The sequence below is a fragment of the Lepidochelys kempii genome, chromosome 15, assembly GCF_965140265.1.
Source record: "Lepidochelys kempii isolate rLepKem1 chromosome 15, rLepKem1.hap2, whole genome shotgun sequence".
NCBI classification, from domain to species: Eukaryota; Metazoa; Chordata; order Testudines; family Cheloniidae; genus Lepidochelys; species Lepidochelys kempii.
In genome coordinates this window covers 6,781,731-6,797,706 of record NC_133270.1, presented here as the reverse complement: position 1 = coordinate 6,797,706, position 15,976 = coordinate 6,781,731, and the positions used below count along the sequence as shown (strand labels likewise).

General features: G+C 47.0%; 1 protein-coding gene across 6 annotated transcripts in view; it reads left to right on the top strand.

Moving 5' to 3' along the window:
* Positions 1-15,976, top strand: part of RBM19 (RNA binding motif protein 19) — a 144,006-nt gene that overhangs the window by 6,937 nt on the left and 121,093 nt on the right. For all 6 annotated transcript variants that reach the window (XR_012155096.1, XM_073313160.1, XM_073313158.1 and 3 more), the window contains exons 2-9: positions 5,300-5,482; positions 6,544-6,675; positions 6,917-6,955; positions 7,571-7,793; positions 11,799-12,085; positions 14,052-14,132; positions 14,495-14,573; positions 15,462-15,533. Coding sequence is in view for 5 of the 6 variants with exons in the window: in XM_073313160.1 (XP_073169261.1) it covers positions 5,300-5,482; positions 6,544-6,675; positions 6,917-6,955; positions 7,571-7,793; positions 11,799-12,085; positions 14,052-14,132; positions 14,495-14,573; positions 15,462-15,533 (1,096 nt within the window). In the remaining variant the exon portion in view is untranslated. The remainder of the gene's footprint in view (positions 1-5,299; positions 5,483-6,543; positions 6,676-6,916; positions 6,956-7,570; positions 7,794-11,798; positions 12,086-14,051; positions 14,133-14,494; positions 14,574-15,461; positions 15,534-15,976) is intronic.

Below are 15,976 nucleotides of genomic sequence, written 5' to 3'. Positions count from 1 at the left end.
GGTTAAATTGGAAAGAGTCCAGCGAAGGGCAACAAAAATGATTAGGGGTCTGGAACACATGACTTATGAGGAGAGGCTGAGGGAAGTGGGATTGTTTAGTCTGCGGAAGAGAAGAATGAGGGGGGATTTGATAGCTGCTTTCAACTACCTGAGAGGTGGTTCCAGAGAGGATGGTTCTAGACTATTCTCAGTGGTGGAAGAGGACAGGACAAGGAGTAATGTCAGGCTTTGTCAGGCTTGACAAAGCCCTGGCTGGGATGATTTAACTGGGAATTGGTCCTGCTTTGAGCAGGGGGTTGGACTAGATGACCTTCTGGGGTCCCTTCCAACCCTGATATTCTATGATTCTAATGGTCTCAAGTTGCAGTGGGGGAGGTTTAGGTTGGATATTAGGAAAAACTTTTTCACTAGGAGGGTGGTGAAACACTGGAATGCGTTGCCTAGGGAGGTGGTGGAATCTCCTTCCTTAGAAGTTTTTAAGGTCAGGCTTGACAAAGCCCTGGCTGGGATGATTTAATTGGGGATGGGTCCTGCTTTTGAGCAGGGGGTTGGACTAGATGACCTCCTGAGGTCCCTTCCAACCCTGATATTCTATGATTCTATATGGGGAGTATATATTTGCATAACCCCTTCCGGTGTTAGCTTTTTGGCTTTCTCGAGTACTAGGGCAGTAGCCGCGACTGCCCGTAAACATGCCAGCCAACCCTTTGCAACCTGATTCAGTTGTTTAGAAAAATAAGCCACGGAACGTTTTTAGGTCCCCAACAACTGGGTTAGGACTCCCAGGGCCATCCCTTTTTGTTTACGTATATACAATTGAAATGGCTTAGAGAGATCCGGCAGACCCAGGTCTGGAGCTTTCATTACCTTTTTTTTTTTAAAGATTCTAAATGCCTTGTTGGCTTTTGGGGACCAGTGAAAGGGATCATGATCCGTTCCCTTGACACAGTTATATAATGGTTTAGCCCATAGTTTAAACTCTGGGGTCCAGATCCTGCAAAAGCCCTCCATACCCAGAAAAGCCCTGAGCCGTTTACGAGTGCTTGGGGTAGGGATTTGACATATAGCTTTCTTTTTTTGTTTGAAAGCTGGCGCTCCCCTTGCCGTTTGTGAAACCCTAGGTACCGTACTTTTGGGAGGACGATTTGAGCCTTACTCCATGCAACCCTATATCCTTGGAGCCCAATATGGTTCAGGAGGCTTATGGTGGCTTCAAGGCAGGGAGAGAGGCCCACAGTGGCAAGTAACAAATTGTCTACATATTGCAGAAGGAGGGCCTTTCCCTTATTGTCCCACTTCTTTAGGTCCCTGGCCAAAGCCTGGCCGAAGAGGGTGGGGGAATTTTTAAATCCCTGGGCCAACACTGTCCAGCAAAGTTGCTTTTTAACCCTTTTTTGGTCCTTCCACTTGAAGGAGAAGATTTCCTGAGAGGGGGTGTCAACTGGAATGGTAAAGAAAGCGTCTTTTAGATTGAGGACCAAAACATGGGTATACGGTCCCCCTGTAGAAGCCAGTAGTGTATACAGCTTCGGGACAAGGGGGTGCAGAGTTTTAACCCGTTTATTTACCGCCCTTAGGTCCTGTACCAATTGATATGTGCCATTAGGCTTTTGTACGGGCAGAATGGGAGTGTTCCAGGCTGACTGGCATTTTTGCAGGATGCCGTACGTTAGGAACCGATTTATAGTCTTCTGCAGACCTTTTCTGGCTTTCCTTTTGATTGGATACTGCTTGATTTGCACTGGGCCCTTCCCTCGCATGAGCTGAACATTGACGGGGGTTTGGTGGGTGGCCTTTCCTGGGACCCCTGCTGCCCACACTAAGGGGTACACGTGGTCTTCCCACTGGCTTCATTTTGGGGCTTGTAGAGCTGAGGATTCAACTGCAAGGGACATGATTCATGCATTCTCGGGGGGTAAGGTAAGGGTTATTTCATCCTCAGTAAAATGCAGGGTGGCGCGTAGGCGACAGAGCAGATCCCGTCCCAGCAGAGGCGTTGGGCAGTCAGGGAGGTATACCAGCTTGTGAGAGAGAGTTCTGTTTCCCAAAGCGCATTTCGCTGGGGCATACACTGGGCACGTGGTGCCTCTGCCTGTGGCGCCCACCACGGTAAGGGAATCTGCCACAGGCAACTGAAGGGGTCGGTTCATGGCAGTCCATGCCGCTTCAGAGTCCACTAAAAAATCAATATTCGAGCTTTCCACCCGCATTTTTACTCGGGGTTCTGGGGGCAGGGCGGTGCGTCTCCCCTGACACCCCTATTTCTGCTCCCCTGCCGCCATCATGGGGGCACGCTCCCTTTCAGGGCACTCATTTTTTCAGTGTTTCTTTTTCCGGCATAAGGCTCACTGGTTGCGACCCAGAAGTCTCTCCTGCGGGCCCGGACGTTCTCGTCCTCTGTTCCTTCCTCCCCGTCCACTCTTAACATCCCGGGGTCTTCCCTTTGTGCCAGCCTGCACTGCTGCTACCAGTATTTTACATTGCCTTTTTTTTTTTTTTTTCTTTTTTAGACTGTAAGCTTGGTTTGCAGTTTTTAAAATCTGTGCCATAGTCAGGCCCATTGGGGTTTGCGTTAGTATTCTGCCGAATGGCATCCCGAATGCGCTGTAAAAGGGCAACCGGACTTCCCTTTGGTTCCTGTATTATTTTATACGGTTTTGCCCAATTGTTGTGTCGGACAGCCGAGTGTCGGAGTCCATGCAAAAGTAACTCCTTATAGGAGGTGAGATGGGCCATGAGTATGGGGTCATTCGGGTTTCACCTGGGATCTGCTGGGGGACCGCGTCCTCGGCAGTGGGGACATTATTTGGTTCCCTTTTGTGTCTCTGCCATGCCTCCTCCCTTGCCTTAGCTGTAACTTGATCTTGCTCTACCTTAGACAACAAGGTTTTCAGGAGGGTATTAAAGTTGTCCCAATCCGGCTTGTGACTATTGAGGCACCCCTCGAAAACTGAAATAAACCAGCTTGGGTTCGTTGAGAATTCCCCAGCCTGTGTTTTAAAAGCTGCTACGTCTACTGGATTGAATGGCACATGGGTGTCAACTTGCATGGTGGTGGCCTGGCGTCCGTCTGCCCCTGGGCGAGCCACAACGGTCTCGGTAATCAAAGGATAGAGTCCCACCGAGGGGGCAATCTCTGTAACCCAAGGCATTCTACCCTTATAAGGTGGGGGTGTGGGGGCCGAAGGGGATACTGAATCTGCCATTACAACATTGGGGGGGGGGGTTCTGGGGGCTAACATTAGCTACTACCGGTCCTGTTGGAGTCAAATTACATCTCTGTAGAACGTCTGTTCTATCTCTTAAAGCCATAAACGCCTGCGCATACAGATGTTTATTCCATTTACCCATTTGCTGACAAAACAGAACTAATTGGAGGATCGTATTATAATTGACTGATCCTCCCGGTGGCCACCGTTCCTGGTCCTCTAGCCGAAATTGAGGACAGGCTACTGTACAAAACCTTTTTAATTTGCTTTTTGTTATTGGATTCGATCCAAACACTTTTCAGTTTGCTAGAATGCATTCTAGGGGCGTGCACTGTGCCCTGCCTGTAGTACTCTGTCCCTGTCCCATATTCCCGGACAACACTGGGCGTCCCCAGGTCTTAACAGAGAAAGTCCAGACCACTGGACTGTTCCTACCTTTTTCAAGGGACTGGTTTCCCACCGTTGCCTGCAGTTGCTTCTCCACTATAGGGGCGCGTTGCACCGTTGTGCCCTCCGAGGTCGAGCAAATCGCGTCTCCTCTGAGGCCTCCCGATGAACACACCGGTGCGTGCTGGGCGTCGGTTGTCGCCGCAGTCCGTCGACCACCAGGAGGGGTCTGGGCAAGGCTGAATAGCAGCCTCGAGCCCCACGTTGGGCTCCAAGAACTGTTGCCAGCACAGAGTGCCCGAGGCAAGCAACAGTTGGGTTCGTTGCCCGGTGTGCGTCGCACCAATGACCACAATGGGGTGGAGAAGCGGAGAGATTTATCTGAAGCTTTAGATAGGGCGCAGGGAGACTGAACTGTTTCAAGTCCTGCAGCCCCGCATGCAGATTTCAGTATACATTTTATATCTTTGCCTACTTTACTACACAAGCTTATGCAACCAATTACCTGTTGCCCTGTACAGTACTGTAGCCAATTAGCTAAAGCAGCCAGTTGTGTTTTTCCTCAGTAGCGTTGCCCGAGCCTTGCCTTATTTGGTTCTATTTGTTACTATTTTTTGCTAAACATTCCTGCCTTATTTATACGTTTTCCAGGCCGAAGCTGGCTTTGGCTAGCAAGCCATGTGCAAACCTGTCTGTGTGCTAGCTTCCTCATGGTTTTGCAGGGTCACAGAAAGTTTAAGGAGCGGAGGGGCTTCAGTTTGCCTGGGCCTAGAGCAAGGGGGCTTCACTGACACTCGTGGTCTTCCACCCTCCCGAGTTAACTAGAGTAGTGCCCAGTGTCACCAACAACTGGGTGAGCATAGCCTTGCGTGGTGGCCCTATGTGCAGAGGAGGGTAGGATGTAGCCCTGGGGACGAGAGGTGAAGTGAGGGAAGGGCTCAACATGGGGAGGGATGGTTAGGGTCCAGGGGGGAGTAGAGGTAAACTGGGGGGTGCACTTGGCGAGGAGGAGGAGGGAAGATTACAGTCGGAGGGGTCCCATGTGGTGCGGCGTGGGCTAAAGCCTTGGCGGGGGGGCGGGGAGGGAGAGGCCAGTGTGGGGAGATATCCCATATTGGAGAAGGGCAAGGAGGGTTTGGGGCCAGGTTTAAGGTGAGTTCTTTGGGAGTAGGGCTGGAGGGACAAAGGCTAGGGGGTGCCCCTAAGTTGCAGGACTAGGGGGCACAATTTGGGGATTGCTCTGCTTTTTTGTTATGAAGGGTCTCACTCTCACTGACCATTATGCTAGGAACCTAACCCTGGTCAAGGGGGAGCTTACTTCTTAGGCTGAGTTATGGAAGTCATGTAGGGGTTGCTGTTTATTCTGAATCAGTGACATACTTGTGCTTTACAAGGCACCAGATACCGAGCCCCTGCTCTGAAGATCTTGCAGGCTGACAGACAGATATAGAGACAACAGGACTGGCTTGCAAACTGAGAGGGAATTTGACTGTTATCAACATAACCTGTGCTTCAGTATTAGGGCGATAAGGGCTACAGCAGTGGTGCCCTAAACATTGTGTTTCTGAGGCACCATAAAGATGAAGTCCTTGTGTAATTCAACTGTGAGCTTTTCAGTGCAAAGACTTGTCTATAAACCACCTACCACCCTTTTGATGTGCTATAAATAATTTGCCTCCCTGGTGCCTGTCCTCTTTTTACAGATGAAGGAGGATCGCTTCCGGAAGCTGTTTGCAGCCTTTGGCACGCTGACTGATTGCAGCCTGAAATTCACCAAGGATGGCAAGTTCCGCAAGTTTGGATTTATCGGCTTTAAGTCCGAAGATGAAGCCAAAATGGCAATGAATCATTTCAACAAGAGTTTCATAGACATGGCCAGAATAACGGTGAGTTGGTCTTAAAATGAAATGTTTGTTTCTCTCTCTGGGAGAAGTTTGCCACTTGATATTATTTTACTCTTTAGGATGAACTAATTGTATTTGTGTCTGTGCAGAGGAGGAGAGGAGATTCACTAAACCCAGCTGGGTATATATACTTCAGTGGTGGAGCCTCGTTTGTGGGGTGATTATCAGGCATTCCAGTGACTTGTGTTAGTAATTATCCCTGCTGCTGTTCATGGAGCCGGGTTTGAGTCCTAGTCTCTTGCTCCCCCACTGGCAAGGGCTAGGAGTACTGTGGAAGCTACACACTAAGGAAAGAGTCCTTTGCCCAGTGTCCAGCCTGAATAAGCATGCCATGTGCTGTGCAAATATTTGGGAGATAAAATCCTCCCCTTCCTCTGTCCCCACGAGCTGCAGAGCAGCTATGGAGCTGTTGGCCACTTGGGCCCAGTGGCTGGAATATGTTCTCAGGGTCCATACAGGGGTTAGGAACAGGAGGATCTGCCGTGTGGGTACTGCAACATGATCAATATGGCATTCCCCCAGCATCCTATTTCCATGCACTCAGTGGGACCATACCAGTTCTTCTGCGAAGGGAGCCACTGCAGAGGTAGGGCACGATCTGCAGCATTTGATCTTCTTAGTTTTGGTCAGGTTGATGGTAAGAGGAGCAGTCAGATTCAGGTGTGCAATACAAATCGAATTGGTTGTTAGTCTGCTCTATCCTTTGCTCCAGCAGTGCTGTTCCAGTGCTAGGCTGATTTAAAGTCTCAGATCTCTGGGCTGAAGTTGTGTACATGCTTCTTAAAGTTATTTAAGAAATTTACATTTTCTCTTGTTCTACGGAGACAATGCACTGGATGACAGTGGAACAGAACAGCTTGTTTGAGTATGTCCGGAAATAATTAATATAATTACAGACTTCCCTCCACTGAAGGGCCATAAACAGATGGTTCTGAATGGGCCCTTAGCATGGTAGTTTCTAAGCCTTTCTGCTTTAAATGCAACTGAAATAATAAAACGTAGGACCTGTTATAAGGGGCCTCCTTGTTGGTGTCTCTTTTCAGGTAGAGTTCTGTAAATCATTCGGTGACCCATCGAAACCCAGAGCTTGGAGCAAATACTCCCAGAAGCCTTCTGCACCAGAGAAACCCACTGATAAGCCCAAAACAAGTTCAGCTCCCACAGAGACAAAGGAAGTAAGTCATACTCACTTTCCTCAGGTATGCAACATGTACATCAGTAACTTTGTCTGTGGAAGTGCACTCTGATGGCTGCAGCAGGGGGTCTGGAATTCGGGGCTCCTGTGTCCTATTCCTGGTTTACCATTCGCTTGTGATCTTAGTGAGCACTTTCTGCCTTTTTCCCGATCTGTATAATGGGGTTCATGGCTATATCTTAGAGAGGCTTTTCTGAACCATGTATGTTTTCTTCTTTCAGGATAAAAAGAAGAAAAATACAACAGGAAACTTAAAAGAGGTGAGTTGAGAAGAGCAGTGTGTGAGAATTGTCCATTTGAGAAGGGTTTGATATAGAAAGGATGGGGTAGAAATTGCTGAGAACTCTCTGCATTGATTCTGTTTTCGGAGCCAAGACTTCTGGGTTCTATTCCCAACTTGAGCAAGTCACTTGACCTTTCTGTGTCTCCGTTTCCTCATCTGTAAAATAGTGAACTTTGTAGGTTGTCTGTGTTGTGTGCTTAAAGTGCTTTGACATCCTCAGGTTAAAGGTGCTTCATAGAAGGGCAAAATACTTTATATCATTAAGAATTTCACTTGCTGCCTCAGAGTTACTGTCTGCACTTGTGTTTAATTGGTAGTATTTTAATTAGGAAGGAGTGCTTCTTCCAGAGCTGTTGATTCAGGTGAGACAGATGGTTTAACTATATCGTATCCTATAATACTGGATGTAAATTCGTGAATGGAGCGTAATTGTCCACATCTCATGGAGGGGAAATCAGCCCTGGCAGGCGAAAAGCTGACGCCCTCCCCTGAGATCTTACCTGCGAGGAATTACACAGTGACCCTGATCTAAACTTGGCTACTTGCCCCTGTGTCTGTCTTCACTGCTCATGTGTGTGGTTTTTTCCAACAGCTGGAAGGAGATGAGGCATTCAGAGAATTTTTGGTGGTTCATCAAAAACGGACGCAAGTGGCCACATGGGCTAATGACACGTTGGTGGAGGAGCCCAAGACAGGGAAATCAAAGCCGGCGGATGACTATCTGAACTTCGATTCGGATGAGTCAGAGGAGCTCAGCGAAGAGGAGGAGGGCAGGAGCAAATGCCACGAGGAGCAAGAAACCACAGGCACCAAAAGTAAATTTTTCCCTCTGCTCTGTTCATCCTTCTCTTCAGTGGTGTACTGATGTGGGGCCTGATCCTGCTGTGTGCTGAGCAGCTCCTGGAAAATGCTGTGTGCCCTCACATCCCATTGGAAGTGGTGGGAATTGCAGTAGTTCAGCACCTCACAGGATCAAGCCCTATATCCCAAAAGAGGAGATACAAACTGTGCCGTAACTATTGTTTCAGTGTGGGTAACAAAGGCTGAGACCCTCAGTCCCTCTCCAGGGAGCCTGAACAATCTGAACTGCAGACTCCCTGGTTTGTCTGCCCAAGTGAATCTCTCCCATTCCCCATCCACCTGGGATTCTGCAGCCACTCTGTTCTCAACCCTTTAATTAACCCTCTTGCTATGTTCTCCCTAACATTCTTTCTGAAGGAGTGACATTTTTCCTGCTTTGTCTCAGACCCAAAGGCTTTTCAGAAAGTTTGGATAAGGCACTGAGCTGGAAGATGTAAGTTTCCATCTCTGGCTCTGCCAGTGACCTGCAGGGTGTCCTGGGACAAGTCACTTCCCTGTGCTTCATTTTCCCCTCCCCTTTGTCCATGTTGTCTATTTAAATTGTGAGCTCTTTGGGTCAGGGATTGTGCATGCATTCAGTACCTAACACAATATGGCTGGAATTTTGGTCAGAGCCTCTAGGTGCTACTGGAAATCATATAATTGACTGAACTGAACTCTTTTTAGGGGACATGTTTAAGTAACTATTACCGATTGCGGTGTCAGTAGAGAGGGTTTTGGAACAAACCTATACATTAAACAGTAATTAGTCACCAGAGTTCTGAAGAAACTCAAATATGAAATTGCAGAACTACTAACTGTGGTATGTAACCTATCACTTAAATCAGTCTCTGCCAGAGGACTGGAGGATATCTAATGTGATCCCTATTTTTAAAAAAAGCTCCCGAAGCAATCATGGCCATTATAGGCTGGTAAACCTAACTTTAGTACCAGGCAAATTGGTTGAAACTATAGTAAAGAACAGAATGATCAGACACATAGATGAACACATTGTGTTGGGGAAGAGTCAACACAGCTTTTGTACAGGGAAATCATGCCTCACCAATCTGTTAGAATTCTTTGAGGATGTCAACAAACATATGGACAAGGGTAATCCAGTGAGCTTGGGCTTTTAGAAAGCCTTTGGCAAGGTTTCTCACCAAAGGCTCTTAAGCAAAATAAGCAGCCCTAGGATAAGAGGGAAGGTCCTCTCATAGATCAGTAACTGGTTAAAAGATAGATAACAAAGTCTAGGAATAAATGCTCAGTTTTCGCGGTGGAGAGATGTAGGTAGCAGGGTTTCCCAAGGATCTGTATTGAGACCAGTGCTGTTCAGCATATTCATAGATCTGGAAAAAAGGATAAACAGATGGCAAAATTTGTAGACAATACAAAATTACTCAAAATAGTTAAGGCAAAAGCTGACTGAGAACAGTTACAAAGTGACCTCACAAAACCGGGTGATTGGACAAGAAAATGGCAAATGAAATTAGATGTTGATTAATGCAAAATAATGCACATTGTAAAATATAATCCTAACTATATACACAAAATGATGAGGCCTAAATTAGCTGTTAACACTCAAGAAAGAGATCGTGGTGTCAAAAAGGCTAACAGAATGTTAGGAACCGTTAGGAAAAAGATTGATATTTTCTGTCTTCTTTTCTTAATGCCACTATATATAGCCATGATATGCTCACACCTTGAATACTGTTTGCAATTCTGATCACCCCAACTCAAAAAAAGATATATTAGAATTGGAAAAAAGTACAGAGAAGGGCAACAAAAATTATTTGGGGGTGTGGAACAGCTTCCATATGAGGTGAGATTAAAGACTGGGACTGTTCATCTTAGAAAAGAGACAGCTAAGGAGGGATATGATCGAGGTCTTCACAGACATAAATGGAGTGGTGAAAGTGAATAAGGAAGAGTTATTTACCTCTTCACATAACACAAGAACTGGGGATCACCCAGTGATATTAATAGGCAGTGGGTTCAAAACAAACAAGGAAATACTTCTTCACACAACACAAAGTCAACCTGTGAAACTTGTTATTGGGATGTTGTGAAGGCCAAAAATAGAACTGGGTTCAAAAAAGAATTACTGTATATACTTGTTCATAAGCCAAATAGTTTTGGTAAAAAAGTGACACATCAAAGAGCAGGGGTCGGCTTATAAACAGGTCTACACCAAAATTTGATGATTTTAAACCCTATGAAATAGTTGAATTGAATATCTAATGCATTGTCGTTTTGTTTACCTGGAGCATCTGCAGGCATGGAGCCCTCAGTTCCCTGTGGCTGTGGTTCGCTGCTCCCATTGGCTGGGAATGGCGAACCACGGCCACAGAGAGCTGAGGGACTCTGTGCCTGTGAACGCTCCAGGTAAACAAAACCTCCCGACCCGCCAGCGGCTTACACTGTCGGGCTGGGAGCCAAAGTTTGCCAACCGCTGAAATATAGGGTTGGCTTATGAAAGGGTCATACAGTTTTTACTATTTTTACCTATCCATCTTGGGGGGGGGGGGGGGGTTGGCCTATAAACGAACGGGCTGATGAACGAGTATATACAGTAGATAAGTTCTTGGAGGATAGGGCTATCGATGGCTATTAGCCAGGATGGTCAGGCATGCAGTCCCATTCCCTGAGGGTCTCTAAGCCTCTGACGGCCAGAACTGGACAACAGGGGATGGATTTCTCAGTTCTGTTCCCTCTGAAGCATCTGGCACTGGCCACTGTTGGAAGACAGGATACTTGGCTAGGTGGACTGGTCTGGCCGTTCTTATGCGCATTTTACAAATACCTGTGTCCCTTCTATTTTTTAAAGATTTCTCTTTGAATCTTGGCAAACTCGGAGGTGGTTAACATTTTAAATATCAAGAGAGGACAAGAATAATAACCCCTAGCTCTTATCTAACGCTTTTCATCAGGAGATCTCAAAGCACTTTACAAAGGAGGCTAATATTGTTAGCCCCATTTTACAGATGGGGAAACTGGAGAAATGTAAGTCTCCAGTGAATCAATGAACAAATGCACATATATCCTGGCTGTGTACTGTGCTTCAGATTTCAGCTGAGAGTCTCATACTTGTCTGCCTATTGGTCTCCATTTGTAAACCAAACCCCAAAGTCAGCTCCTCTATAGTTGTGCTCACGGCTAGTCCATGCAAAACCACACTTGTATTACTGTAGTTATGGCTCCTTCCCTGCCATCCAATTCCACCTTTGTTCACCTGTCACACCTTGTCCTAAGCTAAGACGAAGTTTTCTGGAGCAGGGCCTGTATTATGCCTGTATAATGCCTAGCATGTCAGTGCCTTGGGTGCAGTTGTGATATGGATAACTAGTAATGAAGAACGCAATAACATGCAGAGTGTGGGTCTCCAGCGTAGCGTGTGTTTCCCTGTCCTTGTGTATTGCTGATCCAACTTTTTAAATAGCAGAGTGTTTTTAGTGCCAGAGAAAGGCCGACAGCCTGGAAAGCCAAAACCTTCTGTTGAGTCCTGTAGGGTGAGCATTAGCAGAGTAGGATTCTCCCCGACAGTGACTTTGTATGGAAAACCCTCAATGGTAGGAGGGAGACATTCAGATCCATGGCCTGTTTAGTCCCATCTGCTGAGACAGTGTAATGCCAATAGCACTGGTGATTTTTGTGATGGGACCCCTCTCTGCTGGGAATCACCAGACCGTCTAATCAGTATCACCCAGCAGCCGATCAGATAGTAACAGCCTCTCATCCTTACCAGCCGTGGCTGGATTTGATCATCTGACCTGAGAAGAGGAAAGGGGATGGTACTGGGATGGAAAACCTGAGCCATCCTCTGGTACCTCCTGTGTGTAAAGGGTGTCTGCTCTTGCAGTAGCCCAGCTGGGCAAAAGGAATGTGGGGGCTCGTGCTGCTATGGGCCATTTGCCCTGCTGGGGAAAAGGGGGGTGTGTGCATGTGCAATATCTGATGCCCATCTCTCTCCTCTCTGGCAGTAAAGAAGAGCCCCAGAGAAAAGGCAGCTGCCAGGCCAGAGCTCTCTGATATGGACTACCTGAAATCTAAAGTGGTGAAAGATTCCTCGTCTTCCTCATCCGAGGAGGAGAGTGAGGAGGACCAGCTGGACAGCGAGCAGCGTGAAGGGGGAAGCGAGGATGAGGAGAAGCCCAGCAGCTTGGAAACTATCGGTGCCCAGGTGCAAAAAGGGGCAGAGCTGGCAGGACATAGCAAAGGGCAGGGGACAGTGGTGGAGAGGAAGAAGACGAAAGGAGCAAAATTGGAGGTATAACCTAATTAGAGATGGGCCTGAATTGTAACTGTGAGTGCCAGCTCCCCTGCAGTTTGGCTCTGGATATGAACTTGGCAGCTGCAGTCCATCTCCGTTCCTACGGGGAGAGATTTCCAAATCTAAAGGTCTGTGTCCTCCTGTCCCTCCCATAACACTGGGTTTGCAATGAATAATCACTATATCTATTCTAAATAGATATATTTGTAAGAGAGGGAGGATGGCCCGGTGACTAGGGACTTGGGAGACATGGGTTCACGTGCCTTCTCTACATGGGATGCTGCCGGGAAACACAGGCATGAACGGGGACATCACAGGGAGAGGTGAGCAAGGTCCCCGTTCATTTGAGAAATCTCATAAAGGCAAGCACCAGAGTTGCAGCCATTCGAGATGCAGCAGACGCAAAGTTTTGGGCCTGCGCCTGATTTTAGGCAAACCCGGATATAACACAGGGCATGGACTGTTTGTGTTTTGGGTTCAGTTCCCTTTTGTGCCACCGACTTCCTGTGCAAACTTGGGCAAGTCACTTAGTGTGTCTGGCTCAGTTCCTCTGCTGTACAATGGGGATAATAGTTGCCTACCTCACGGGGGTATTATGAGGTGCTCTGACAGTACAGTGGTGGGGGCCATATAAATACCTAGGCTTTTGTTTTGTATGTCTCCTTGTTTAGCGTTTTGTTTCAGAGGGGCAATTTTCCATAGTGCTGTCTCAAAATCAGTCCCCTGGGTGGTCAAGTTGTGGGACACCACATGGAGAAATGTGAAAGCAGATTAAATTATTTGACCATTGAAGGGACTGTAACGGTACGTTCCCTTACTGTTACATCCTTAGACACACATTAGGCTGGGTCAGATACTCTGAAATCTTTGTGGATGTAGTTGGAGCCATCTTACCAGCTGCCCTTGTCTAGTATGCCTTGTTAGTCACAGGATGCCCAGGGCATTGTACTAGTAAATGGGAATATGTACAGGATTACTGCCCTTAGTACTGATTAATCCTGTGTTTTACTATCTCACCCAGGTTACACTGTAACTGACTAGATATGCTAATCAAAACTTTGAAAAGTGACTAGAGATTTTGGGTGCCCAACTTGACAGACCTTGAAGAGGCCTAAATTTTAGAGGATGGGTGCTTGGTGCCCTCCAAAATTTGGAGCCCTTTAAGATGTCTCAGGTTGGCCCCGCGGAATCACCAGCTGTTTTATGAACACTGTGTCACCTATGACTTTCCCTGACTGTGGGGGCTCAGTCTCTACGTACCTGAGCAAGGAACAGGCAGAAACTGGGAACTTGTTATACGCATGCAGGCTCAGCCCTTTGACCTTAAATAAGGCAGGAATCTCATGGAGTAACTGAGAGCTGCAGGCCAAACTAGGGCAGATGCTATATGTGGGATCTGTTAGACCCACTGGAGGGCTGAAACCTCGAGGCTCTCTAAGGCAGGGCTTGAATAACCTACTGGCCTGCCAACTAGCCACATCTTCTTGTCAGAAGCTGATATAAAAGATGGGGTGGAGATCCAGGGGTAACCCATTTATGTGAATCCCAGCCCTCCCATCTCCAAGCTTCTGGGATTCCCTGATTGCTGTCCAGGGGTAGAAGGGGTGTTTGTCTTTCATTTCCCATGTGTGCCCATCACTATAGTATTTCAGTGCCTAACTGAACCCTCTACCCCACCTCCGGCTGTTGGAAGGGCTGAAGCGCTGCCCCTCTCTGTTTCTGCCCTATCCAAGTCTCCTGACTCTGTATGTGAGGGGAGGGAGGGAGTCCTCTGTGTCTGAGTCCTTTCCACAGCCTCCTGCTTGCTGGTAAGACTAGCTCTGTGGTATCAGGCCTCTAACTCTCCCATCTTTCCTCTGTGCTGCCGGCCACGGTTGTCTCTTGGTCTGGAAACTGTTCCAGATTAAACCTCTTGCCAAGGATGACTTTTCAAATGTTGTTTCTCACTTTTTCCTCTGTCCAGCTGAAGAATGGGGCCAACCCTAATGCAGCTACCACACCGTATACAGTGAAACTGCGTGGTGCCCCTTTCAGTGTTACTGAGGTATGTGCCCTGCCATCGCAGCCTTACTGCTCCCTCGTTTAGGGCTTAAATCGTGCTTGTAACAGGGAAGAGAACGATGGTCCTTGGATTCCCAAGGTCTAGCATTCAGCAGCCAGCAACTTAAACCATCATGTATTCTGCAGGGGCTTCTAGGTATCTGCAGGCTAATGGGTTAGTTATGAGAATGGAATCTGGCTTGGTATGTTCATACTGTAGAGGGTCCCTTGGACTCTGTCTGTCCCTGACTGTGTTTATGAAAGGTTTTTGTAGTGTCTACTCAGCATTCATAACCTTTACAAAAGTAGGCCTCCGAAATCTGCCCAACTTGCTAAAATTCTTGTTTTCCTCTTTTCTATTTGCAGCAAAACGTTCAAGAATTCTTCTTGCCCTTGAAGCCAGTGGCAATCAGGATTGCAAGAAACGTACATGGGAATAAGACAGGTACTGGCTGCAGGGGTTTGTGCATTGTGGGTGCAGGAGATAGCAGAGATGTAGTTAGGAATGCTCTTTCCTGTGCCGGCCTTTGCTGTCTCCTGTACCTGTGATTCCAAATCACTATGAATTGCCTCATTTCTCATACATCAAGTTCCTTTGACTTGCTCCAATCGCCTTACCTTAGAATGGAGTTATGAGGCGTGACACTGTAAAAATGGTGCCCCTTGCCCTACAGCTCTGTTCCCTGTGTGCAATGAGCCACTTTGACTTGCTTTGCTGACCAGTGGGATTTACTGCTTTCTACAACTCCAAGCTCTGTAGAGTCAAATGGGAGATGGCTTCTGTTCTGGTTCATGCATCTTCTATAGAACTGTTAACCAAATTCCAGTTAGAGGTTCTTTACCTTGAGGTTCAGCTCTTAACCACACCTGGAACTGAGTTGGGTCATGGTTATTGGTGATGGTGCGTGGACCAGAGGGGACCCAAAATGAGTCCAGGGGTGGTAGTATATTTCCACAGTGCATTGTTTTCATAACCTTAGGGGGGTGCATCTTCGATCCTGTCATTTCGAGGTATGTTAAAGTGTATGGAACCCATGGGGTGTAGCTGCCATATCAGTTTTAGACCATTTATGTGCACACAAGCAAGAACAAAAGTCATCTTAAACAATCATTTCTCTTCAATGAAAGAGCCCTTCCTGTCTGAAATCTGATAGTTGTTTTCAGCCCAGAGTCAATTTGTAATGGGAGATAAACACGTGTCTATGGAGATCTAATACAGAAAAAGCTGGCATCATTAGGTTGTGCTTAACTGGCTAGTTAGTGCCAGTGTGCGTGTACATACAAGCATCCGTATAACCTTTGTGATGCTCAGTTGAACCTGATTTCCTTCCAGGTTACGTCTTCGTTGATTTCAGTGGCGAGGAAGAAGTACAGAAAGCCTTGAAACAAAACAAGGAATACATGGGTAAGGGCAGCTTGTAGGTCCTCGTTACCAACCCTGATGGGTCTGTAAGTGTTGTGACGCTCTGCTGTAGGCCCTGTTTGCTGCTAAAGTGTCAAGTGGATTCTGGTCTGTCTCTTAATTTTGCTCTGGCAGGAAATGATGTTGATCATGGTCGCGGGCCAAAAACAAAGAGCAGCATGATCTACAACCCTGACTCTGCAAAAAAGAACAGGAGTACTTGTGGCACCTTAGAGACTAACAAATTTATTTGAGCATAAGCTTCCATTCTTATTCTTGGAATGGAATTCCATTCCATTCTTAGGGCATCCAATGAAGCGGTCTGTAGCCCACGAAAGCTTATGCTCAAATACATTTGTTAGTCTCTAAGGTGCCACAAGTATTCCTGTTCTTTTTTGCAGATACAGACTAACACAGCTGCTGCTCTGAACCCTGACTCTGTTACT